At 46.1% G+C, this 25044-nt stretch overlaps 3 protein-coding genes across 5 annotated transcripts in view; 2 read left to right on the top strand and 1 right to left on the bottom strand.

The window, feature by feature from the left end:
* Nucleotides 1–17984, bottom strand: part of CRLF3 (cytokine receptor like factor 3) — a 55571-nt gene extending 37587 nt beyond the window's left edge. The window contains exon 1 of one of the 3 annotated variants that reach the window (XM_033184274.1): nucleotides 17759–17984. In XM_033184274.1, the coding sequence (XP_033040165.1) occupies nucleotides 17759–17887 (129 nt within the window). In that variant the 5' untranslated portion in view covers nucleotides 17888–17984. Of the gene's footprint in view, nucleotides 1–17599; nucleotides 17693–17758 lie in introns of those variants that run through there. The other 2 variants (XM_033184272.1, XM_033184275.1) reach the window with 2 other exon arrangements.
* Nucleotides 17985–22841: 4857 nt separating this feature from the next.
* On the top strand, nucleotides 22842–23506 carry LOC117067558 (60S ribosomal protein L12-like). Its single transcript, XM_033184271.1, has one exon. The coding sequence runs from the start codon at nucleotides 22950–22952 to the stop codon at nucleotides 23445–23447; it is 498 nt and encodes a 165-aa protein (XP_033040162.1). The 5' UTR covers nucleotides 22842–22949; the 3' UTR covers nucleotides 23448–23506.
* Nucleotides 23507–23731: 225 nt separating this feature from the next.
* The window catches only part of ATAD5 (ATPase family AAA domain containing 5), a 66899-nt gene continuing 65586 nt past the window's right edge, over nucleotides 23732–25044 (top strand). Inside the window, exon 1 of the mRNA XM_033184270.1 lies at nucleotides 23732–24202. Coding sequence (XP_033040161.1) covers nucleotides 24137–24202 — 66 coding nt within the window. The 5' untranslated portion in view covers nucleotides 23732–24136. The remainder of the gene's footprint in view (nucleotides 24203–25044) is intronic.

Below are 25044 nucleotides of genomic sequence, written 5' to 3'. Positions count from 1 at the left end.
AAAAAAAAAGAAAGAAAGGCCATAAACCCAAATTGCACTTGATTCGGCTCACCATCCAACTATGAGATACTTGCGAACTAGGCCCTCATCTACATAGCATCTGGCAAACAAATGCTGTTGAGTGAAAACGCAGTTAATCATGTGTGTTTCAAAGAACTTTCTAAAAGAACCAAAGAGAGAATATCTTATGATTTTAACACATCCCCTGGGATACTGTTAGAAATTCAGAATCTCAGGCCCCATCCAGAACTGCTAAATCAGAACGTGAATTTTTTTCTTCCTCCTCCTCCCCTAGAAACTGTATCTTTTTTTTTTTCTTGAGATGGAGTTTTGCTCTTGTTGCCCAGGCTGGAGTGTAATGGAGCAATCTCGGCTCACTGCAACCTCCACCTCCCGTGTTCAAATGATTCTCCTGTCTCAGCCTCCTGAGTAGCTAGGATTATAGGCGCATGCCACCACGCCTGGCTAATTTTTGTATTTTTAGTAGAGATGGGGTTTCATCATATTGGTTGGGCTGATCTCGAACTCCTGACCTCAGGCGATCCACCCGCCTCAGCCTCCCAAAGTGCTGGAATTACAGGTGTGAGCCACCGCGCCCAGCCAAACCTGTATTTTTAACAGGACCCTCAGGTACCTTGTATACACATTACAGATACCAGAATAAATAAAGACCTTGTGTCAGAGCGCTGTAATACATTTCAAATGGCCAAGAGGAAATTCTGCAGTTAAGTATGATGCCGCCAAGGTCCTGTCTTGCTCTTTAGCGGATACAGCATACACAGGAAGTGCATTGGTTAGGTAAAGTCAATTTCCCCTTTAGAAAGAATTCAAAAGCTCCTTCAGTTATTGCAGAGCCTATGTTTTGTTTTTGTTTCAGAGTCTCAGAAAAAAGGAAGTATGTGAACACAAAACAGAGAGAGGGCTAAAAAAGTGAGGCTCAATTTCCAAATTCACCTCCTGTACTCTCATTGTAAATTTGGTCCTTTTGCTTACAGAATCCCAACCACTGCTATTTCAAACTTGATACTACCATGGGATCATTTTCTTTTCCTTGAAATAGTTCATGATTTAAAGCCTAGTCACCTTTAATCCAATCATGTAACTAATCAAGTTCATTTGCTTGACTTTATGAAACTAATTTAAAAATGCAGCTCCACTGCTGAGTGAATTTCTTCATATTTGATATGGTACCAATGATTGCATGTGTTCACTGTTAACTCAATAAATCTTTACAATACAGTTTCAGAAAGTGAGGACCAAAGAAGACAACTTACCCAAGGCTTCGCAGTGCCAGAAACAGTCTAATTCCAAAGACTATGCTCTTTCATTACACCAAGCCGTTTTGTACTTACAAGACACTTTTTTTTTTTTTTTTTTTGGAGACAGGCTCTCACTTGGTCATTCAGGCTGGAGAGCAGTGGTACAATCACAATTCACTGCAGCCCCGAAATCCTGGACTCAGGTGATTCTCCCACCTTAGCCTCCCAGGAAGCTGGGACCACAGGCATGTGTCACTGCACCCAGCTAAATTTTGTATTTTTTGTAGAAACGGGTTTTCGTCATGTGGCCCAGGCTGGTCTCAAACTTCTGGACTCAAGCAATCCTCCTGCCTCAGCCTCTCAAAGTGCTGAGATTACTAGCGTAAGCCACCGCACTCGGCCATAGAACACTATTGTATTTTATTTTTATTTTTTATTTATATTTTATTTTTTGAGACGGAGTCTCGCTCTGTCGCCTGGGCTGGGGTGCAGTGGCCGGATCTCAGCTCACTGCAAGCTCCGCCTCCCGGGTTTACGCCATTCTCCTGCTTCAGCCTCCCAAGTAGCTGGGACTACAGGCGCCCACCACCTCGCCCAGCTAGTTTTTGTATTTTTAGTAGAGACGGGGTTTCACCGTGTTAGCCAGGATGGTCTCGATCTCCTGACCTCGTGATCCGCCCGTCTCAGCCTCCCAAAGTGCTGGAATTACAGGCTTGAGCCACTGCGCCCGGCCTTAGAACACTATTTTAAAAGAGCTCCTAGATAAATCTGTAAATTATGTATTGGCTAAAGAAACTTCTTGGTACAACATGTAGTATTTCCTGTCCCTGTGTAAAGAATCGTGTGGTGGACAACCAATCAGCTTCAAATGCTACCTAGCCATTCAAGGCAAAAACAACTGTGGTGATTTGTAACAAAATAGATTTGAGAATACAAATGAGAGAGAAGTCAAGATTTCAAAAAGGAAACTGTAATATACATTATGTTGATTAATAATATTTTGAAATAATCTGCCACTAAAACCTTTAATGTAACAGACCATTAAAACGTACAAAGTTGGCCGGGCGCGGTGGCTCAAGCCTGTAATCCCAGCACTTTGGGAGGCCGAGACGGGCGGATCACGAGGTCAGGAGATCGAGACCATCCTGGCTAACACGGTGAAACCCCGTCTCTACTAAAAAATACAAAAAAATTAGCCGGGCGAGGTGGTGGGCGCCTGTAGTCCCAGCTACTCCGGAGGCTGAGGCAGGAGAATAGCGTGAACCCGGGAGGCAGAGCTTGCAGTGAGCTGAGATCTGGCCACTGCACTCCAGCCTGGGCGACAGAGCAAGACTCCGTCTCAAAAAAAAAAAAAAAAACTTACAAAGTTTTGGCCTGGGCACGGTGGCTCATGCCTGGAATCCCCAGCACTTTGGGAGGCTGAGGCAGGTGGATCATGAGCTCAGGAATTCAAGACCAATCTGGCCAACATGGTAAAACCCCGTCTCTACAAAAAACGCAAAAATTACCCAAGTGTGGTGGTGCACGCCTGTAGTCCCAGCTACTTGGTGGGCTGAGGCAGGAGAATCACTTGAACCTCGGAGGCGGAAGTTGCAGTGAGCTAAGATAGTGCCATCACACTCCAACCTGGGCAACAGAGCAAGACTCCACCTCAAAAAAATAAATAAATAAAACAAATAAATAAGTAAATAATAAAAAATAAAACTTACCAAGTTTCCACTACAGCCGAATATAACCCCAAAGCAACTGTTCTAAAGTTTTAACATGATTAAGAGCTCACAAAATGCCAAAAATTCATCAAGTTTGTATTTTAATACTAAGCCACCCAAAAGCTTAAGGAGTATTTCCTTCACAACCCTCCAAAACAATAGTAACTGATATATTTTCCTCCAGAGTTTAGTTACTAAAAAGACATATACAGAGGCCAGGTGCAGTGGCTCATGCCTATAATCCCAGCACTTTTAGAGGACAGATCACTTGTGTCTAGGAGTTCAAGACCAGCCTGGGCAACATGGCAAAACTCTGTCTCTAGTAAAAAATACAAAAAATCAGCTGGGTGCGGTGGCATGGCTTGTAGTCCCAGCTGCTTCGGAGGCTAAGGTGACAGGATCACTTGAGCCTGGGAGGTTGAGGCTGCAGTGGGTGGTTTTTGCACCACTGCCCTCCAGCCTGGGTGACAAAGTGAGAACCTGCCTCAAAAATAACCAACCAAGGCCGGGCAAGGTGGCTCAAGCCTGTAATCCCAGCACTTTGGGAGGCCGAGACGGGTGGATCACGAGGTCAGGAGATCGAGACCATCCTGGCTAACACGGTGAAACCCTGTCTCTACTAAAAAAATAGAAAAAACTAGCCGGGCGACGTGGCGGGCGCCTGTAGTCCTAGCTACTCCGGAGGCTGAGGCAGGAGAATGGCGCGAACCTGGGAGGCGGAGCTTGCGGTGAGCTGAGATCTGGCCACTGCACTCCAGCCTGGGTGATAGCAAGACTCCGTCTCAAAAAAGAAAAAAAAAAAAAAAAATAACCAACCAAACAAACAAAAAAGAAAACCACATATACAAAACACAAAACTATTTGCTAACAAGAACATACTGATTAAAAACTGGCCAGGAGCAGTGGCTTACGCCTGGAATCCTAGCATCTTGGGAGGCTGAGGCAGGTGGATTGCCTGAGCTCAGGAGTTTGAGACCAGCCTAGGCAACATGGTGAAACCCTGTCTCTACTAAAAATACAAAAATTAGCTGGGTTTGGTGTTGCCTGCTTATAATCCCAGCTACTGGGAGGCTGAGGCAGGAGAAACATTTGAGCTCAGGAGGTGAAGGTTGCAGTGAGCCGCGATCACGCCGCTGTACTCCAGCCTGGGTGAGAGAGTAACAATCTGTCTCAAAACAAACAAACAAACAAACAAAACCCCCACAAAAAAAGAGAAAAACATACTGATCAAAAATAAAAGACAGCCGGGTGCAGTGGCTCATGCCTGTAATCCCAGCACTTTGGGAGGCTGAGGCAGTTGAACCACAAAGTCAGGAATTCAAGACCAGCCTGGCCAACATGGTGAAACTCCATCTCTACTAAAAATGCAAAAAAATTAGCTGGGCATCGTGGCGGGCACCTGTAATCCCAGCTACTCAGGAGGCTGAGGCAGGAGAACTGCTTGAACCTGCGAGGCAGAGGTTGCAGTGAGCCGAGGCCGTGCCACTGCACTCCAGCCCAGGCAACAGTGCGAGACTCCATCTAAAATACAAATTTAAAAAAATGCCAGGTGCGGTGGCTCATGCCTGCAATCCCAGCACTTTGGGAGGCCGAGGCAGGCAGATCATGAGGTTAGGAGATCGAGACCATCCTGGCTAACACGGTGAAACCCTGTCTCTACTAAAAATATAAAAAATTAAGTCGGGTGTGGTAGCGGGCGCTTATAGTCCCAGCTACTTGGAAGGCTGAGGCAGGAGAATGGCGTGAACCCGGGAGGCGGAGACTGTAGTGAGCTGAGATCGGCGCCACTGCACCCTAACCTGGGCGACAGAGCGAGACTCCATCTCAATAAATAAATAAATAAATAATAAAATAAAAAGATAAAAATAGTCAACTGAAATTGAAGACGCTAATCAACATATTTTTTCTCATTTTGTGTGAAATGTATATTAGCTATTTGTCTTTGTACTGATACCAAGACATCAGTCATTAGTAGTAATGGAAACAGTAACAATACAGCAGCAGCTATCATCTACTGAGTACCTGTATGCCAGGTAAAACTGTACTTATGGTCTAATTTAAACTCTACCATAACCCTGTGAAGGGAACATGTGTAGATGGTGTAGATGAGTAACATAGGAGTCAGAGAGATGAAACTGGCCATATCACAAAGTTATGAAGTAGCAGAGATTGTGAATTCTGTCTGACTCAAGAATGGACTTGTAAGCACTGCTATGTTTCTCCTCGTTTCTCTTACACTTAGGCTTTTTTAGAAAAAAAATGCTTATTTGAGAACTTTCAAAAAGAAAACGTATATTATATGATTTGGTAATCTGTTACAGTAGCAGCCTCCAATGTACCAGGAATTCACACTTCCAACTACTCGTGGCCTTGTGTGGTCCTCTCCCCTAGAATCTGGGCTGGGCCTGTGACTAGTAATGCAATCACACGTGCACAGCCATAGAGTGAAACTAATCCTGTGCCAGTTCCAGGCCTCATCCTTCAGAAGACCTGTCAACATCTGCTTTTTGGAGGCCACCATGAAAGAAGTATGCCTACTTTTCTGGAGAGGACAAGGGGAAAGAGACAGGAAGGTGAAAAGGCAGGAAGGGAGGAAGACAGAGAGAGAGATTGGCACCAAAGCACAGGTATGCCAGTGTTCCAACTGAGACTAGCTAATACTAAGTCTCCAATATAAGTGAATGTTCTATGTCAGACATTCCAGCCTCAACTTCGCGCATAAGAGTGTTGCCAAGCAAAACCAGGAGAACTACCTATCTGAGCCCCAGTCAACTTCCAGAATTGTAAGCAAATAAAATGGTTGCTTTTTAAGTTATTAAGCTTTGGCGCAGTTTTATTATGTAGCAGTAAACAAACCATATGAAAAAATACATGTTTAATTCTTGATTATCTAATAGAGTGCACATCATCAAGACCAAGATAATCGAAAAAAGAATGTCTGCCAAATTACACCCACAACATTCATAAAGGCATTCATTCAACATTTATTGAGGCCTAGTATGTGCCAGAAAGTAGGGTTATAAAGATGAATAAAGCATGGTCTTCACCTCAAAAACTCTCATTCTGGTAACAAGGATGGCAAGCAAAAGTAACTATAATGAAATGAATTATTTTCTTACATAACTGGGGCAGCCACAAACTGCCATCAGAGCATTAAAAGAGCATTATGATGGGAAAGAGAGTAGGAGACATTTAAAGAATAAGTTGTCAGTTGGAGGAGCAGGGGATGTCACCTTGAATAACAATAATATTTAGTATTATCATGGCTAACATTAATTAAGAATCTCCTATGTCCTAGGCACTGTGCTAAGCATTTTAAATAAGTTTCTCATTTTAATTTCCACAATGGCCAGGTAAAGTAGGTACTATCCTTATCCTCATTTTACACAGAAGGAAACTGAAGATCAGGCAAGTTTAGTTTCGCAAGCTTTCATGGCTAGTAGGAACAACTAAAATAACGGCAAATATTAGTGACTCACTGATAGCCCTCAATAATAAAAAAAGGCTGGGCCGGGTGTGGTGGCTCATGCTTGTAAGCCCTGCACCTTGGGAGGCTAAGGTGGGCAGATCACTTGAGGCCAGGAGTTCAAAACCAGCCTGGCCAACACAGTGAAATCTCGTCTCTATTAAAAATACAAAAATTAGCTGGCCTTGGTGGCGCACGCCTGTAATCCCAGATACTCGGGAGGATGAGACAGAAGAATTGCTTGAATCCGGGAGGCAGAGGCTGCAGTGAGCCGAGATTGAGATACTGTGCTCCAGCCTGGGTGACAGAGCAAAACTCCATCTCAAAAAAACAATAATAATAGTAATAACAATAAAAGGTTGTTCTATATTTGTTTGGCTTTTTAGATGACAAATTAGTCATATTATTTACCAGATTTATAGTAATAAGAATAGCTACTGGCCAGGAGCAGTGGCTCACGCCTGTAATCCCAGCACTTTGTGAGGCAGAGGCGGGCGGATCACCTGAGGTCAGGAGTTGGGAGACCAGCCTGGCCAGTATGGTGAAACCCCGTCTCTACTAAAAATGCAAAAATATTAGCCAAGCGTGGTGGCAAGAGCCTGTAATCCCAGCTACTCAGGGGGTTGAGGCAGGAGAACTGCTTGAACCCACGAGGCAGAGGTTACATTGAGCTGAGATCATGGCACTGCACTCCAGCCTGGGTGACACAGCGAGACTCCGCCTCAAAAAAAAACCCAGTTCTCTACTAAAACAAAATCGCCAGGCATGGTGGCTCACGCCTGTAATCCCAGTACTTCGGGAGGCTGAGGCTGGTGGATTACCTGAGGTCGGGTGTTTGAGACCAACCTGACCAACATGGTGAAACCCCATCTCTACTAAAAATACGAAATTAGCCAGGCGTGGTGGTGCATACTTGTAATCCCAGCTACTCAGAAGGCTGAGGAAGGAGACTCACTTGAACCTGGGAGGCGGAGGTTGCCGTGAGTCAATATTGTGCCACTGCACTCCAGCCTGGGCAACAAGTGCGAAACTCCGTCTCAAAAAAAAAAAAAAAATCTACACACAAAAATATACCTCTATAACAAAACATTCACACACTTTTTTTTCTTTCTTTTCTTTTTTTTTTGGAGATGAAGTCTTGCTCTGTTGCCCAAGCTGGAATGCAGTGGTGCAATCTCGGCTCAATGCAACCTCTGCCTCCCGGGTTCAAGCAATTCTCCTGCCTCAGCCTCCCAAGTAACTGGGATTACAGGCACCTGCCACCACACCCAGCGAATTTTTGAGGGTTTTTTTCTTTTGTGTTTTGTTTTTTTGAGACAGAGTCTCGCTCTGTCGCCCAGGCTAGAGTGTAGTGGCGCAATCTCCACTCACTGCAACCTCCACCTCCCGGATTCAAGCAATTCTCCTGCCTCAGCCTCCCGAGTAGCTGGGATTACAAGCACCCACCACCACGCCTGGCTAGTCTTTGAATTTTTAGTAGAGATGGGGTTTCACCATGTTAGCTAGGCCAGTCTCGAACTCCTGATCTCAGGTGATCCACCCACCTTGGCCTCCCAAAGTGGTGGGATTACAGGTGTGAGCCACTGGTGCCCGGCCAACTTTTTGTATTTTTAGTAGAGACGAGGTGTTACCATGTTGGCCGGGCTGGTCTCAAACTCCTGACCTCAGGTAATCCACCCACCTTGCCATCCCAGAGTGCTGGTATTACAGGCGTAAACCACCACACCCGACCAGAAAATGGCTAGTTTCTTTTTTTTTTTTGAGATGGAGTCCCACTCTGTTCCCCAGGCTGGAGTGCAGGGGCACAATCTCGGCTCACTGCAACCTCTGACCCCCAGGTTCAAGCCATTCTCTCGCCTCAGCCTCCCAAGCAGCTGGCATTACAGGTACACCACCTAACTTTTTTGTATTTTTAGTAAAGACGGGGTTTCACCATGTTAGCCAGGCTGGTCTGGAACTCCTGACCTCAGACGATCCGCCCACCTCAGCCTCCCAAAGTGCTGGGACTACAGGTGTGAGCCACTGAGCCTGGCCGGAATGGCTTGTTTTAATTCTCCTTGACCTCCTTCTATATTTCTGGGGAGTCTTAAACTCAACCAGCAGCTTTCAGAGTGCCATATTTAAAGATGATTTCTGTACATCGGTATTGTTTAGGAAATAAAAAGTTAAAAAAAGAAAGACAATTTGTAGGCCAGGCATGGTAGCTCACGCCTGTAATCCCAACACTCTGGGAGGCCAAGACAGGCAGATCACGAGCTCAGGAGTTTGAGACTGGCCTGGCCCATATGAGGAAACCCCGTCTCTACTAAAAACAGAAAAAGTAGTCGGGCATGGTGGTGTGCACCAGTAGTCCCAGCTACTCGGGAGGTGGAGGCGGGAGAATCACTTGAACCTGGAAGGCAGAGGTTGCAATGAGCTGAGATCGTGCCACCGCACTCCAGCCTAGGTGACAGACCAAGACTCCATCTCAAAAAAAAAAAAAAAAAAAAACTTGTGAAAAGATTTATTGGTCGAAAAGACTGACTCAAAAACCAATGTAAATATGTGGTCTTTTGCACACAAATACAGTCAAGCATCACAAAATGATGTTTTGGACAACAACAATCACATACATAATGGTAGTCCCATAAGATTATATTATTATATTTTTATATTTTTACTGTATCTTTCTTTCTTTCTTTCTCTCTCTCTCTTTCTTTCTTTCTTGAGACAGGGTCTAGTTCTGTTGTCGAGGCTGGAATATAGTGGTGTGATCATGGCTTACTGCACCCTCAGCCTCCTGGGCTCAAGGAATCCTCTCATCTTTGACTCCTGAGTAGCTGGGACCACAGGCATGCACCACCATACCTGGATAATTTTCAATTTCTTTGTGGAGATGGGGTCTCCCTATATTGCCCAGACTGGTCTCAAACTTCTGGGCTCAAGAGATCCTCCCGCCTTGGCCTCCCAAAGTGCTGGGATTACAAGTGTGACCCACCATGCCTACTGTACCTTTTCTATGTTTAGATACACACTTACAATATGTTACAACTATCTACAGTATTCAGTATAGTAACATGCTGTACAGACTTGTACCCTAGGAGCAATAGACTATACCATACAGCCTAGGTGTGTAGCAGATGATACCATCTAGGTTTGTACAATGACAAAATCGCCCAACGACACATTTCTCAGAATATATCCCTGTTGTTTTGACTGTATATGTGTGGCTTTTATTTTTATTTTTATTTTTTTTTTGAGACGGAGTCTGGCTCTGTCGCCCAGGCTGGAGTGCGGTGGCCGGATCTCAGCTCACTGCAAGCTCCGCCTCCCAGGTTCACGCCATTCTCCTGCCTCAGCCTCCCGAGTAGCTGGGACTACAGGCGCCCGCCTCGTCGCCCGGCTAGTTTTTTGTATTCTTTAGTAGAGACGGGGTTTCACCGTGTTAGCCAGGATGGTCTCGATCTCCTGACCTCGTGATCCGCCCGTCTCGGCCTCCCAAAGTGCTGGGATTACAGGCTTGAGCCACCGCGCCGGGCCGTGGCTTTTATTTTTACCCCCCTTATGTGCAATTAGTTTTGCTTCCAGTACTTTGGAGTTCCAGAATCAATATATTGCAACCTACCACCAACAAATGTTCCCTTAAGTATTTATAATAGACTCCAACTCTGCATTAAAAATGAGGCTGTGGGATGGGCGCAGTGGCTCATGCTTGTAATCCTAGCACTTTTTGAGGCTGAGGTAGGTGAACAGCCTGAGCTCAGGAGTTCAAGACCAGCCTGGGCAACATGATGAAACCTCCTTCTACTATAAATACAAAAAATGAGCTGGGTGTGGTGGCATGTGCCTGTAATCCCAGCTACTTGAGAGGCTAAGGCAGGAGAATTGCTTGAACCCGGGAGTTGCAGTGAACCAAGGTGGTGCCACTGTACTCCAGTATGAATGACAAAGTGAGACTGTCTTCAAAAAAAAAAAAGGCTTTACATGGGAAAATATTCTTGTAAATGTTTATGATGTTACCAAAATTCTTATAATGTTAACAAAATGCTTATAATGTTAATAAAAATTTAAAAATCCATCCTGGCTAACATGGTGAAACCTCGTCTCTACTAAAAAATACAAAAACTAGCCGGGCGAGGTGGCGGGCGCCTGTAGTCCCAGCTACTTGGGAGGCTGAGGCAGGAGAATGGCGTAAACCCGGGAGGCGGAGCTTGCAGTGAGCTGAGATCCGGCCACTGCACTCCAGCCCGGGCGACAGAGCGAGACTCCGCCTCAAAAAATAAATAAATAAATAAAAATAAAAAAATTAAAAAAAATTAAAAATAAAAAGTGATATAAAGTTGCATATACAGTAGTCTCTCAACTTTGCAGAATAATAGATACAGAAAGATACATCAAATGTTAACTGCAGGCCGGGCAGTGTGGCTCAAGCCTGTAACCCCAGCACTTTGGAAGGCGGAGGAAGGTGGATCATGAGGTCAAGAGATTGAGACCATCCTGGCCAACATGGTGAAACCCCATCTCTACTGAAAATACAAAAATTAGCTGGGCGTGGTGGCACGCACCTGTAGTCCCAGCTACTCAGGAGGCTGAGGCAGAAGAATGGCTTGAACCCAGGAGGCAGAGGTTGCAATGAGCCGAGATGGTGCCACTGCATTCTAGCCTGGCAACAAACTGAGATTCCATCTCAAAAATAAATAAATAGATAAATAAATAAAAGTTAACTGCAGTTGTCTGTAAGTAGTAGAATTATAGGTTATTTTAAAAATATTTCATCTGGGCTGGGTGTGGTGGCTTACGCCTGTAATCCCAGCACTTTGGAAGGCCAAGATGGGCGGATCACCTGAGGTCAGGAGTTCGAGACCAGCCTTCACCATGGTGAAACCCTGTCTCTACTAAAAATACAAAAACTAGCTGGGCGTGGTGGCAAGCACCTGTAATCCCAGCTACTCAGGAGGCTGAGGCAAGATAATTGCTTGAACCTGGGAGGCGGAGGTTGCAGTGAGCCAAGATTGCGTCATTGCACTCCAGACTGGGCAATAAGAGTGAAACTTCATTAAAAAATATTTATTTATTTATTTATTTATTTATTTCACCTGTTCTTGGTTTTCCCTGTATCTGGATTTAATCTTTTCTTAGAATACTATAATAGGAACATTTTAAGTACTACTACTGTAACAAATTATACTCAGATTTTTGCAGTATTTTGAAAATGGGTAACAGAAGAGGAAGTGGGAGATAAAAGGAGCAATAACGGCTTTCTTTTCTTTGCATTTTCTTTTTTTTGAGACAGAGTTTCGCTCTTATTGCCCAGGCTGGAGTGCAATGGCACGATCTCAGCTCACTGCAACCTCTGTCTCCTGACTTCAAACAATTCTCTTGCCTCAGACTCCCGAGTAGCTGGGATTACAGGCGCCCACCACCACGCCCGGCTAATTTTTGTATTTTTAGTAAAGACAGGTTTTCATCATATTGGTCAGGCTTGTCTCAAACTCCTGACCTCAGGTGGTCCGCCTGCCTCAGTCTCCCAAAGTGCTGGGATTACAGGCATGAGCCACCACGCCTGGCCAACAGCTTTCTTTTCTTTGTTAAGCTACTAAGACTTTCTGTCTTGGTTTTTTGAAATAACTTTTTTTTGAGTTTTTGTGTGTTTTTTTTGGGGGGACAGTCTTCTGTTGCTGAGGCTGGAGTGCAGTGGCGCCATCTTGGCTCACTGCAACCTCCACCTCCCAGGTATAAGCAATTCTCCTGCCTCAGCCTGCAGACTAGCTAGGATTATAGGTGTGTGCCACCACACTTGGCTAATTTTTTTATATTTTTAGTAGACACAGGGTTTTGCTATGTTGAAGGCTGGTCTCGAACTCCTGACCTCATGTGATCCATCCACCTCGGCCTCCCAAAGTGCTGGGATTACAAGGGTGAGCCACTGCGCCCTGCCACCAACTAGTATCTTAATTAGGTGCAAGGATCTTACCATTTGCTCTTGAAGGAGCAGAGACTTGCTTTTGTTAGGGTCCTGAGAAATACTGAATCGGAATACCAAAAGGTATATGAAAGCCAACATAGTGATGTTATAGAGTGAATTAGAACACACAGAATAAAATACTGGCATTTCTCACTATAGACACCTCCAGTACCTCAACTAATTCCCCTTTGATAATGTACAAAGATGAACTTTTTGGACTTACAAAGTTTAAAGACCAGGCCCTGACTTTGGCAATGTCATCAAAGTGGTGCCACTCTGTGAGGCCTGAGTGGCCAGCTGACATCACTACATGACATTTTGATCAGTTATCTCAACTTATATTTCTGTTTTTGAAATGGAGTCTCGCTCTGTCGCCCAGGCTGGAGTGCAGTGGTGTCATCTTGGTTCACTGCAACCTCCGCCTCCCCGGTTCAAGCAATTCTCCTGCCTCAGCCTCCAGAGTAGCTAGGACTACAGGCACCCGGCACCACACTCGGCTAATTTATATTTTTTTAGTAGAGATGGAGTTTCACCATATTAGCCAGGTTGGATCTCTACTTATAACAAACAGAAAGGCCAATGCTGTAGAAATAGGACAAGTGATGAAAGATATAATAGAAGCGAAATCTAAAAATGAATACACAAATAGAACTTACATTTTTCTTGTTTTGTTTTTAGGGGTAATAACCTAAGTATCAGCCACGAAAGTAAAGAGGAATGCATAAATCCAGGAGGGCAGTGATCTATTTCCTTGAACACAGAATCTAGGACCTAGAAGTTTCTCAGCCCTACAGTAGGCACCCAATAAATATTTACTTGAGTGAATGAACAAATGAATATTTAAGGACAGTGGGAGTTAATTTCTTTGGTATTTACATCTTAGTACCAAGGATTCCAGGGAGCTATAGAGAACTATTCTTAATGATTTCAACATCAGCTAGGCCAAGTTGGCTGTAAACATTATCTGATTTCCTGAAGACAATGAACAGCTTTCTAGCCTTTAACTTATTCAAACATTAAGAGTTACAGACAATCCTTGCATTCCTATGCAGAACTTCCTTTTCTCTGAAAAGAGGGTAGAGCCTAAACTTAACCACAAGAGGAGAAACTGCTACATGTTGGCAGTTTTGACAGAATAACTTAAAAACATTTTTATTCTTCTTCCTTCTAAATGTTCAAACAACATGATTTCTTAACACGAGACAAATTTCATGCTAGATTTTAAAGGATAAGAAACTAAAGCAAAGATAAAAGGTAGGCTAGATGCAGCGGCTTACACCTGTAATACCAGTACTTTGGGAGGCTGAGGTAAGAGGATTGCTTGGGCTCAGGAGTTAGAAATTGTCCTGGCAGCTGGGAATGGTGGCTTACCCAGGTGCGGTGGTAATCCCAGCATTTTGGGAGGCTGAGGTGGGCAGGATCACCCGAGGTCAGGAGTTCGAGGCCAGCCTGGCCAACATGGTGAAACCCCGTCTCTAGTAAAAATACAAAAAGTAGATGGGCATGGTGGCAGGCACCTGTAACCCTAGCTATTCAGGAGGCTGAGGCAGGAGAATCTCTTGAACCCAGGAGGCGGAGGTTGCAGTGAGCCTAAGGTTGCAGTGAGCCAAGATTGTGCCACCTCACTCCAGCCTGGGCAAAAGAGCGAGACTCTGTCTCAAAAAAAAAAAAAAAGAAAAGAAAAGAAGAAAAGAAAAGAAAAGAAAAAGAAAAGAAGAAAAGAAAAGAAAAGAAAAGAAAAGAAAAAGAAACCAGTCTGGGAAACACAGGAAGATACCATCTCTACTAAAAAAATTAAATAAAATTAGGCAGGCATGGTGGTGTGTACTTATAGCCCCTGCTGCTTGGGGATCTGAGACAGGAGGATGGCTTGAGCCCAGGAAGTCAAGGCTGCAGTGAGTTTTGATCATGCCACTGCACTCCAGCTTGGGTGACAGAGCAAGACTCTGGCTCAAAAAAAAAAAAAAAAAAAAAGAGGCTGGGTGTGGTGGCTCAAGCCTGTAATCCCAACACTTGGGGAGGCCAAAGTGGGTGTTCAGGAGCCTGGGCAACATGCTGAAACCCCATCTCTACTAAAAATACAAAAAATTAGCTGGGTGTGATGGCACTTGCCTGTAGTCCCAGCTACTTGGGACACTGAGATGGGAGGATCACTTGAGCCTGGGAGGCAGAGCTTGCAGTGAGCCAAGATTGTGCCACTGCACTCCAGCCCGGGTGACAGCGAGGTCCTGTCTCAAAAAAAAAAAAAAGATAAAAAGTATGCCAAGAGTTTCTGAAAAGGTTAAACAAAAGGTTACCTTTGATCCACCAATTCCTAGCTATATTCTAAAAGAACTGAAAACATGTCCACACAAATTCTTTACAGAAGCATTATTCATAATAGTCAAAAGTGGAATTAATCCAATAATCCAAATGTCCATTAACTGATGAATGGATAAATAAAATGTGGTATATCCACATAACAATTATTCAGCCATAAAAAGGTTTGAAGTACTGTTACGTGCTACCACATCAATCAACCTTGAAACATTATTCTAAGTCAAAGAAGTCAGTCACAAGGGGCTATATACCGTATGAATTCATTTATATGAAATGACCAGAATAGGCAAATCCATGGAGACAGAAAGTAGTTTTGTGGTTGCCAGGGGATATGGGAGTGACAGCTAAGGAGTTCTTTTGGGGGTGATGAATATATACTTGAATTAGATAGTGGTGATGGTTGGACAACTCTATGAATATACTAAAAACCTTTGAATTGTAAACGTTAAGGCATGACTTTTATGGCATGTGAATTATATCTCAATAAAAAAGTCACATGCCAGGCAGCACAGTGGCTCACACCTGTAATTCCATCTCTGGAAGGCAGAGGTGGGAGGATCTTTTGAGCCCTGGAGTTGGAGACCAGCCTGGGAAATGCAACAAAACCCTGTCCGCACCCCCACCAAAAAAAAAGAAAAACAAAAACAAAAATCATATGCCAAAAAGATATAAAATCAGCAAGTAAAAAATAAAGACAACAGGTGGCATCCCTTCCTCTCTGCTCTTCTCATGCTTCTCCCATGCAAAATCCTTGACTAAAGTGCCATGTATTTTACATAGTTACTCTGAAAATGACTGGAACCCTAAAAATATCCTAACCACCAAACAAAAGCAGCTGCTTATTTTGATAATATTTTTGTACCATAGACCTTCCTTAAAATGCAAGTTCACAGAGGACTTATACCACAAACCCAAACACGCACAATCCCCTAGAGTTAGCTTTGAGAGATGCTGTTGTAACTGCCACTGGCACAAAACACATTCCCAAAAGAGACTCACACTCACAAAAGAGAACTACATTATTACTCAGTCTAGTCAGAAGGCAATGTCATCAGGAACCTAATTGTAATGGATGTCCATTTAATGTTTTCTGTCTCAAGCCCAAGACAATGGGCCTCAAAAACAAAACAAAACAAAGCTCATAATAAACTAAACTACAGAGGAGCATGTCCTGTATTTAAATTGTTGGATATAAAATTGAAAAAAGTATAGGTTTGAAAATTGAATACTAAACCATCTAAGGTGTAATCATATGATTTTTTTTAATGCATCCAATATCACGAGAAATTAATTATTCCCAGGTGCTAAACTCACTCATTTAGTGTCAACTCTACTGATTCTGAATTGTTAATACACAAACAATAATCATGCTCATATATAATACACCTTAACTGACTGAAATGTTATATGGTATTTTAATATCTTTCTTTTTATACAATGTCTTAGATCTAGAGTCCCTATTTCAAAATAGCAGAAGGAATAATGCAGACATTTTCACAGAGAAATAAAGATGAGTGCATTGGAAGGCCTTGAAAAGTATTCACCAAATCAGCATAATCATATCTAGATTCTGCTTCCGGTTTCACTACTAAAATACAAAAGATGTCTGGCCTACACTGTATTTTTAAATACATAAAACCCGGCCGGGCGCAGTGGCTCACGCCTGTAATCCCAGCACTTTGGGAGGCTGAGGCAGGTGGATCACGAGGTCAGGAGTTCAAGATCATCCTGGTCAACTTGCTGAAACCTTGTCTCTACTAAAAATACAAAAATTAGCCGGGTGTGGTGGCGCACAGACCTGTAATCTCAGCTACTCGGGAGGCTGAGGCAGGAGAATCGCTTGAACCCGGGAGGCGGAGGTTGCAGTGAGCCGAGATAGTGCCACTGCACTCCACCCTGAGCGACAGAGAGAGACTCCGTCTCAAAAGAAAAGATATATATACATATTTATATACGTTTGCATATGTTTTATATATATATAACCTAAAACATGTTGAGTCCTTAATGATGAGAATATCCAAAGACACTGTTTGCACAGCACTTTTCTACCATTTTCAGGTTCTATACAGCATGGAAGTGCTAAGACGACCATCTAGATTAATATGAAGTATGACCCAGAGAAATTCAGATGGAATCCCATTCACTCAAAAAGCACTTATTAAGCAGCTGCATTAATAGTAGCCTGAAGATTATCCGTCCTATCTCCAATTGGCAGCGGGTTATATCTTTTTCTATACACGTTCGAGGGTATAGAGAAACCATATGACTTTCCTGTATCTTTGATAACTCTTTCCCTGTGAAACAGATAACTGCACCACTTGAAAGTATCTTTAGCTTTTCATTTCAGCACTCCTCTCAAAATCTATTTTTCCATTTCCCTATATCTTTGTATTCCCTCTCTCAAGGAAAATGAAATAATTTTCCTTCTGCTATTCCCACATAGCTTCACCTTCATCTTAAATTTTAAACCTTCTAGAACGGGATTACTCTAAATGATTTTTTAAAAAGCATTCAAAATCGTATATTATTCAGGCATTAACTGCATTTATTTAGTGCCAACGCTACTGCTTCTCAATCCCTACCCCCTCCCTCACTCTCGCCCCTTAGTCCTCCCCTTCCAATATCCATTTTGTCTCCACTTTCAGTCTCCCAGGTCACTGTCCCACCTTTTCCTCAGGCTCTCTAAAATCAATGTCTACCTACCGCAGGTTTTCCCGAATAGTCTCCTCCTCCCCCGACTCATCACTACCCGCGTGACCCCCTCGGAATCTGCTCTGGTCCCTTACTCTCCCAAACTTCGGACCCCACCGCTACTCCCATCGCTGCCCCACAGTTTAGTGAACGCTCCTCACACCCTCCCTCCGCCCCCAAAACTTCCCCTTACGACCTCCCCAACTCCCACCTTCCCCGTTCTGACTCCACTAGGTCTCCTTTGAAATGAATGCCTCTTCCCTACTTCAGAGTTTTCGGACACTCCCATCCCTCAGAGCCCTCCCTGCCCTCGCCCGGCACCCGCGCCGCCCCCGGGCCCAGAGCGCCCCTGTGGGTGTGGCCCTCTGACCTGCCTCCGCGCCTCCCGCAGCCCCTCAAGCCGGTGACCCAGCTCCCGCCGGTAGCTCTGCGCTGCCTCCACGTTCTCGCGGGCCTCCTGCAGCAGCAGCTCAGGCTCCAGCTCCATCGCCCCCCTCATCTGGCCGCGCGGCCGGCGAGACCTAGCGCGGCTTCCCGACCTGCGCCGGGCGCGAGCTGCCTGGCCCGGCCTCGCGCAGGCGGAAGCACCGCACCGCCCCGCCCCGCCCCACGACGACCTTGATTGACGGGCGCGCTGCGGCGCCTCGCACGGGTGGCGTCTGGGTCCCAGCGCCGCTCGCCCCGCGGTTCACCCCTCTTCCGTGCTGCTACACAGCGCGGCTGGCTAGGCCTCCTTGGTAAACGTACTGAGGCAGGGCAAGATTGATAACCAGCACCTCGCCAAGTGCTTCTCACAGCTCATCACATTGTTGCCTGACCTTCAGCCCTACCTGTATCTCCATTGCTCAGACGAGGAAATTGGGAGATAAAGGTGGGAATCGGCCTGGCGCGGTGGTTCATGCCTGCAGTCCCAGCACTTTGGGAGGCCGAGGCGGGCGGATCCCTTGAGCCCTGGAGTTCGAGACTAGCCTGGGCAACACGGCGAAACCCTGTCTCACCAAAAATACTACTACTATTACTACTACTACTATACTGCTACTACTAGCAACACGTAGTGGAGCGCGCCTGTGGTCCCAGCTAGCTACTCGGGAGGCTGAGTTGGGAGGATTGCTTGAGCCCAGGGGTCGAGGCTGCAGTGAACTGTAATGGAGCCACTGCACTCCAGCCTGGGCGACAGAGCGAGACCCTGTCTCTAAATAAAAAATCCTTTTTTTTTTTTTAAATTAAAAAAAATTTTTAAGTAGCGAATCGACTTTTCCAAGACGCAGGATTTGAGCCCAGATCTGGTGCCAGAGCACGCCTTAGGGCAGGTTACTAAGACCCAGGTGTCAGCAGGGCGCGGTGGGTCACGCCTGTAATCCCAGCACTTTGGGAGGCCGAGACGGCTGGATCATTGAGGTCAGAAGTTCAAGACCAGCCATGGCCAACCTGGTGAAACCTCATCTCTACTAAAAATACAAAAATTAGCCGGGTGTGGTGGTGGGCGCCTGTAATCCCAGCTACTGGAGGGCTGAGGCAGGAGAATTGCTTAAACCGGGAAGCAGAGGTTGCAGTGAGCCAATATTGTGCCACTGCACTCCAACCTGGGCAAAAAAGCGAGACTTGGTCTCATAAACAACAGCAGGCTGGGCACGGTGGCTCACGCCTGTAATCCCAGCACTTTGGGAGGCCGAGGCGGGCGGAACACGAGGTCAGGAGATCGAGACCATCCTGGCCAGCGTGGTGAAACCCCGTCTCTACTAAAAATACAAAAAATTAGCCGGATGCGGTGGCGGGCGCCTGTAGTCCCAGCTACTCGGGAGGCTGAGGCAGGAGAATGGCGTAAGCCCGGGAGGCGGAGCTTGCAGTGAGCTGAGATCCGGCCGCTGCACTCCAGCCTGGGCGACAGAGCGAGACTCCGTCTCAAGAAAGAAAACAACGAAAAAACAACAAAACCGGGTGTCACCACCCAGAAGCTTGTGGACTAATGAGGGATCCAAGAGAGAGTCCCAAGAGATGACCAGCAGGACAGCAATTCTGGCACAAGTCCAAGAAGGGTGTTGGCAAGTGTTGTCTGTAAGGACCGTGGTGAATAAGCTGGGCTTGGGCTTGCCAGACCAGAAGGTATCTGTCACAATAGGTGTGACTATATGTAATAAAACCTTGTGGGCAGGGCGTGGTGGCTCACACCTGTAATCTCAAGAAGCTGAGGTAGGAGGATTGCTTGAGCCCAGGAGTTCCAGACCAGCCTGGGCAACATGGCAAAACCCTGTCTCTACAGAAAATACAAAAATTAGCCGAGCATGATGGCGAACCTGTGGTCCTAGCAAATTGGGAGGTTGAGGTGGGAGGATCTCTTGAGCCAGGGATGTGGAGGCTGCAGTGAGCAGTGATCGCGCCACTGCACTCCAGCCTGGGTGACAGAGTGAGACCCTGTCTCAAAAAAATAATAATAGGCCGGGCGCGGTGGCTCAAGCCTGTAATCCCAGCACTTTGGGAGGCCGAGACAGGCGGATCACGAGGTCAGGAGATCGAGACCACCCTGGCTAACACGGTGAAACCCCGTCTCTACTAAAAATACAAAAAACTAGCCGGGCGAAGTGGCGGCGCCTGTAGTCCCAGCTACTCGGGAGGCTGAGGCAGGAGAATGGCCTGAACCCGGGAGGCGGAGCTTGCAGTGAGCTGAGATCTGGCCACTGCACTCCAGCCTGGGTGACAGAGCGAGACTCCGTCTCAAAAAAAAAAAATAAATAATAATAATAATAATACAACCCAGGCAACATGGCAAAACCTCTTCTCTACAAATACAAAAAATTAGTGAGGCATGGTGGCACGCTCCTGTAGTCCCAGCTACTTGGGAGGCTGAAGTGGTAGGACTGCTTGAGCCCAGAAGTTTGAGGCTGCAGTGAGCAGAGATCATGCCACTGCACTCCAGGTTGGTGACAGTGTGAGACCCTGTCTCAAACACAAAAACAAAACAACAAAAATAATAATAATAAGGAAATGAATAAATAAAATGTGTTGCATAGATAGAATGCTCAGGAAAGAAAGGGAATGAATCAGATCTATATGTATCATGAATGGCTTTTGAAAAAAAGTGAGGTGGGGTGTGCTGGCTCACGCCTGTAATCCCAGCACTCTGGGAGGCTGAGAGGTGGATATCGAGATCAGGAGTTCAAGACCAGCCTGACCAACATGGTGACCCGTCTCTACTAAAAATACAAAAAAATTAGCCAGGCATGGTGGTGCGAGCCTGTAATCCCAGCTATTCAGGAGGCTGAGGCAGGAGAATCACTTGAACCAGAGAGGTGGAGGTTGCAGTGAGCCAAGATTGAGCCATTGCACTCCAGCCTGGGCGACAGAGCCAGACTCCGTCTCAAAAAAAAAAAAAAACAAAAAAAAACAAAAAAAAACATGTTGAATGAAAAAAGCAAATTGGCTGGGCACAGTGGCTCACCCCTGTAATCTCAGCACTTTGGGAGGCCGAGGAGGGTGGATCACCTGAGGCCAGGAGTTCCAGATCAGCCTGGCCAAGATGGCAAAACACTGTCTCTACTAAAAATACAATTAGCTGGGCCTGGTGGTACACATCTGTATGCCCAGCTACTTGGGAGGCTGAGGCAGGAGAATCGCTTGAACCAGGGAGGTGGAGGTTGCAGTGAGCTGAGATTGTGGCACCGCACTCCAGCCTGGGTGACAGAGCCAGACTCCATTTCGAAAAAAAAAAAAAAAACCAGCAAATTGCTGGTGGAGCGTGGTGCCCGGCTCAGTGGCTCACGCCTGTTATCCCAGCACTTTGGGAACTCGAGTTGAGCAGATCACCTGGGGTCAGGAGTTCGAGACCAGCCTGGCCAACATGGCGAAACCCCCTCTCTACTACAATACAAAAATTAGCCCCGCGTGGTGGTACGCGCCTGCAGTCCCAGCTACTCGGGAGGCTGAGGCAGGAGAATCGCTTGAACCTGGAGGCGGAGATTGCAGTGATCCGAGGTCGTGCCACTGCACTTCAGCCTGGGCTACAGAGGGAGACTCCGTCTCAAACAAACAACAACAAAAACGATACACTCAAACAAATGTAACAGGCTATATTTAATATAATTGCAACTTTAACGTAAAAAAAAAAAAGAAAAAGAGCTATTTTACCAAGGACCCGACAACATAGGGCGCGTTCGCATCAAAACCGTGAAGTAAAGAAGGCGGCCCGGGTCATTATAGAAAAGTAAGGCCGGGCGCGGTGGCTCAAGCCTGTAATCCTAGCACTTTGGGAGGCCGAGACGGGCGGATCACGAGGTCAGGAGATCGAGACCATCCTGGCTAACACGGTGAAACCCCGTCTCTACTAAAAAATACAAAAATCTAGCCGGGCGACGTGGCGGGCGCCTGTAGTCCCAGCTACTCCGGAGGCTGAGCCAGGAGAATGGCGTGAACCCGGGAGGCGGAGCTTGCAGTGAGCTGAGATCCGGCCACTGCACTCCAGCCCCGGCGACAGAGCGAGACTCCGTCTCAAAAAAAAAAAAAAGAAAAGAAAAGAAAAGAAAAGTACTACATTCGCCTGGGCAAAGACTTCCATACGAACAAGCGCGTATGTGAGGAGATCGCCATTATCCTCAGCAAGAAGCCCCGCAACAAGATAGCAGGCTATGTCACGCATCTGATAAAGCAGATTCAGAGGGGGCCAGTGAGAGAGAGGTATCTCCATCAAGCTGCAGGAGCAGGAGAGAGAAAGGAGAAGACAATTGTGTTCCCGAGGTCTCAGCTCTGGATCAGGAGATCATTGAAATAGAATTCTGACACTAAGGAAATGCAGAAGATTTTGGACTTCGGTAGCCTGTCCAACCTGTAGGTCACCCAGCCTACAGTTGGGATGAATTTCAAAACACCTCGGGGAGCTGTTTGAGTCTTTGTGTAATGCTGTAATATTTTCAATAAACCTGGGACAATGGGGGAAAAAAAGAAAAAAGAAAAAAGAAAAAGTAAAGGCTAACCAAACCCATGAAAACAATGCAAATGATGCATGAGATTAGAAACCAGAAAATTACTGGCACCCTGCGAGGACTGAACACAGGCCAACCGGATGAAGCAATGACTGCCTTTCTCGGCTGTTCGAGAGGACGAAATCCACAGAAGAAATGCCTCCTTAGTCGAATAGGTACTTCGACTTTTACAGGTGTAAAAGTCGAATTTTAGGCCGGGCGTGGTGGCTCAAGCCTGTAATCCCAGCACTTTGGGAGGCCGAGACGGGCGGATCACGAGGTCAGGAGATTCAGACCATCCTGGCTAACATGTGAAACCCCATCTCTACTAAAAGATACAAAAAAAAACAAAAAAAAAAAAGGTCGAATTTCGGATCCTGAGTGGACGTATATTGAGGTAGAAGGCTCGCCCAAATATTAGCGTTTTATTGTGCATGGTAACAATGTAAATTATTTCCTTTTTCTGCATTTTCCTCTTTAAAGAGGGGCTAGCCTAGGGCGTTAAGAGTCTAAATATTCCTCTCTCGGCTTTCGGCTCGGAGGGGGCAAAGGTGCAACTTTCTTCGGTCGTTCCGAATCCGGGTTCATCCGACACCAGCCGCCTCCACCATGCCGCCGAAGTTCGACCCCAACGAGATCAAAGTCGTATACCTGAGGTGCATCGGAGGTGAAGTCGGTGCCACTTCTGCGCTGGCCCCCAAGATCGGCCCCCTGGGTCTGTCTCCGAAAAAGGTGGGTGATGACATTGCCAAGGCAACGGGTGACTGGAAGGGCCTGAGGATTACAGTGAAACTGACCATTCAGAACAGACAGGCCCAGATTGAGGTGGTGCCTTCTGCCTCTGCCCTGATCATCAAAGCCCTCAAGGAACCACCAAGAGACAGAAAGAAACAGAAAAACATTAAACACAGTGGGAATACCACTTTTGATGAGATCATCAACATTGCTCGACAGATGCGGCACCGATCCTTAGCCAGAGAACTCTCTGGAACCATTAAAGAGATCCTGGGGACTGCCCAGTCTGTGGGCTGTAATGTTGATGGCCGCCACCCTCATGACATCATAGATGACATCAACAGTGGTGCTGTGGAATGCCCAGCCAGTTAAGCACAAAGGAAAGTATTTCAATAAAGGATCATTTGACAACTGGTGGAAAAAAAAAAAAAGTCTAAATTTTAATTCTGTCAACAACTGACTAGGTGACTTAGTGAAATCACGTCCTCAACGGTGAAACTGATAGGACAGAAGTTCAAATTTCCGAATTCCCGGGTTGGCTTTCAATTCCACCATGCGATCGTTCCGCCCCCCGCGAGTTCGCCCAGGGAGTTATTTTGGCCCTCTCGACTCACCTTCCGCGCAGCCTCCAGAAACAGCCGTAAACTCCGCCCCTTGCGCTCAGGACGGCGCGAAAACCCAATTGACAAGAATTCCCTCCGAAGCTCTGTGGTCCGATCTGCGTTCCGCTTGCTTTCCCCGCCCAGGCCCGGTCCCGGTCCCGAGCGCTCAGCCTGGAGCGCGGGTTTCGAGGGCACCCTGCATACACTGGCCGTGCCTCAGGGATCTCGCTGCCCGCGCTTTCTCATTGCCTCTTTCCGTGTTCGACTCGGCTGATCTGGGCCCAGCCTCCGCTCCGGCTCCCTGTCGGTGGGCGCGGGGGAATCCTAAACGGATTCCCAGAAACTTGCAGAATCCCAGAAACTTGCTCCTACTGGAGCGGGCCCGCCTCCATGGCCTCCAGGCAGACCGGGCTGGACCGCGTAAGGTCCTAGGAGACGGGATTCCAGGAAGCGGGGAGTATGGTGGGGGTCCTGGCCATGGCGGCTGCAGCTGCTCCCCCTCCCGTGAAGGACTACGAGATTGAGGTGAGGTTGAGTCGAGGATCTGTTGAGTTCCTTCCTCTGTCTTTTGGGGGACTGGGAGGTGGATCTGGGGGGAGGTGATCCTGACTTTCCCTCTGTAAGGGGAAAGGTGGGACGTTGTGAGGACCCACAGCTGTGACACATTGTGTGCAGCGGTTGCCAGAGCGTGTCGTTTTTTAGAGTCGTGACAAGTCCTGATAAACATTTGGATTGTGAGATATTTGCGGGGCACAGTAAATTGGGGACTTAAGATAACACGGCCAGTTCCCAGATCCCAAAATGTTGGTGGAACGTGATGTTTTGTACTTCTGGCATGTCACAGAGGATCCCAGGGTCAAGTTCTGGGTTCGTGATATGGAATCACCGAACTTTAGCTCTGAAAAAGATCTTTAAGTTCAACTAGTTCATACATCCACCTGTGCTTGGAACGCCACTTTTTTTGGTCTACTTAGTTGTTATGCTGATATTCCTTTGCTAAATCAAGGCAGTTAGTTACTCAGCTTGTCTTCTGGTAGTTGATGTACACAGTTCTTGATTTTTATGTGGTCTGTTTTATCAATCTTTCCGTTACAGTTTCTGGTTTTGGTGCCCTAATGCTAAGAAACCCTGTTTCATAATAACGATACTTACCTTTTAGTATGGTAAGGGTAAAAACCTTATACACATTATTTTGCTTAATAGCAACCCTGTGGTCTATTATCTGTATTCTACAAATGAAAGAAGGTAAAAAGTAGCTAAAAGTAAGTTAAATTTTTTGAAAAAGTAAATGGAAAAGTTAAAAGTAATTTGCTTAACATTTTACACCAGTAAATGTCAGAGCCAGCATTTAACTTAGATTTGCCTGA

This window comes from Trachypithecus francoisi, unplaced genomic scaffold, assembly GCF_009764315.1.
Source record: "Trachypithecus francoisi isolate TF-2019V2 unplaced genomic scaffold, Tfra_2.0 Lachesis_group20, whole genome shotgun sequence".
Lineage (NCBI taxonomy): Eukaryota > Metazoa > Chordata > Mammalia > Primates > Cercopithecidae > Trachypithecus > Trachypithecus francoisi.
Note: the sequence above shows the minus strand (reverse complement) of the source record. Positions and strands in the feature narration are given on the sequence as shown.

Coding starts and splice junctions, on each gene's coding strand:
- LOC117067558 (XM_033184271.1), top strand. CDS start 22,950: ATGCCGCCGAAGTTCGACCCCAACGAGATCAAAGTCGTATACCTGAGG.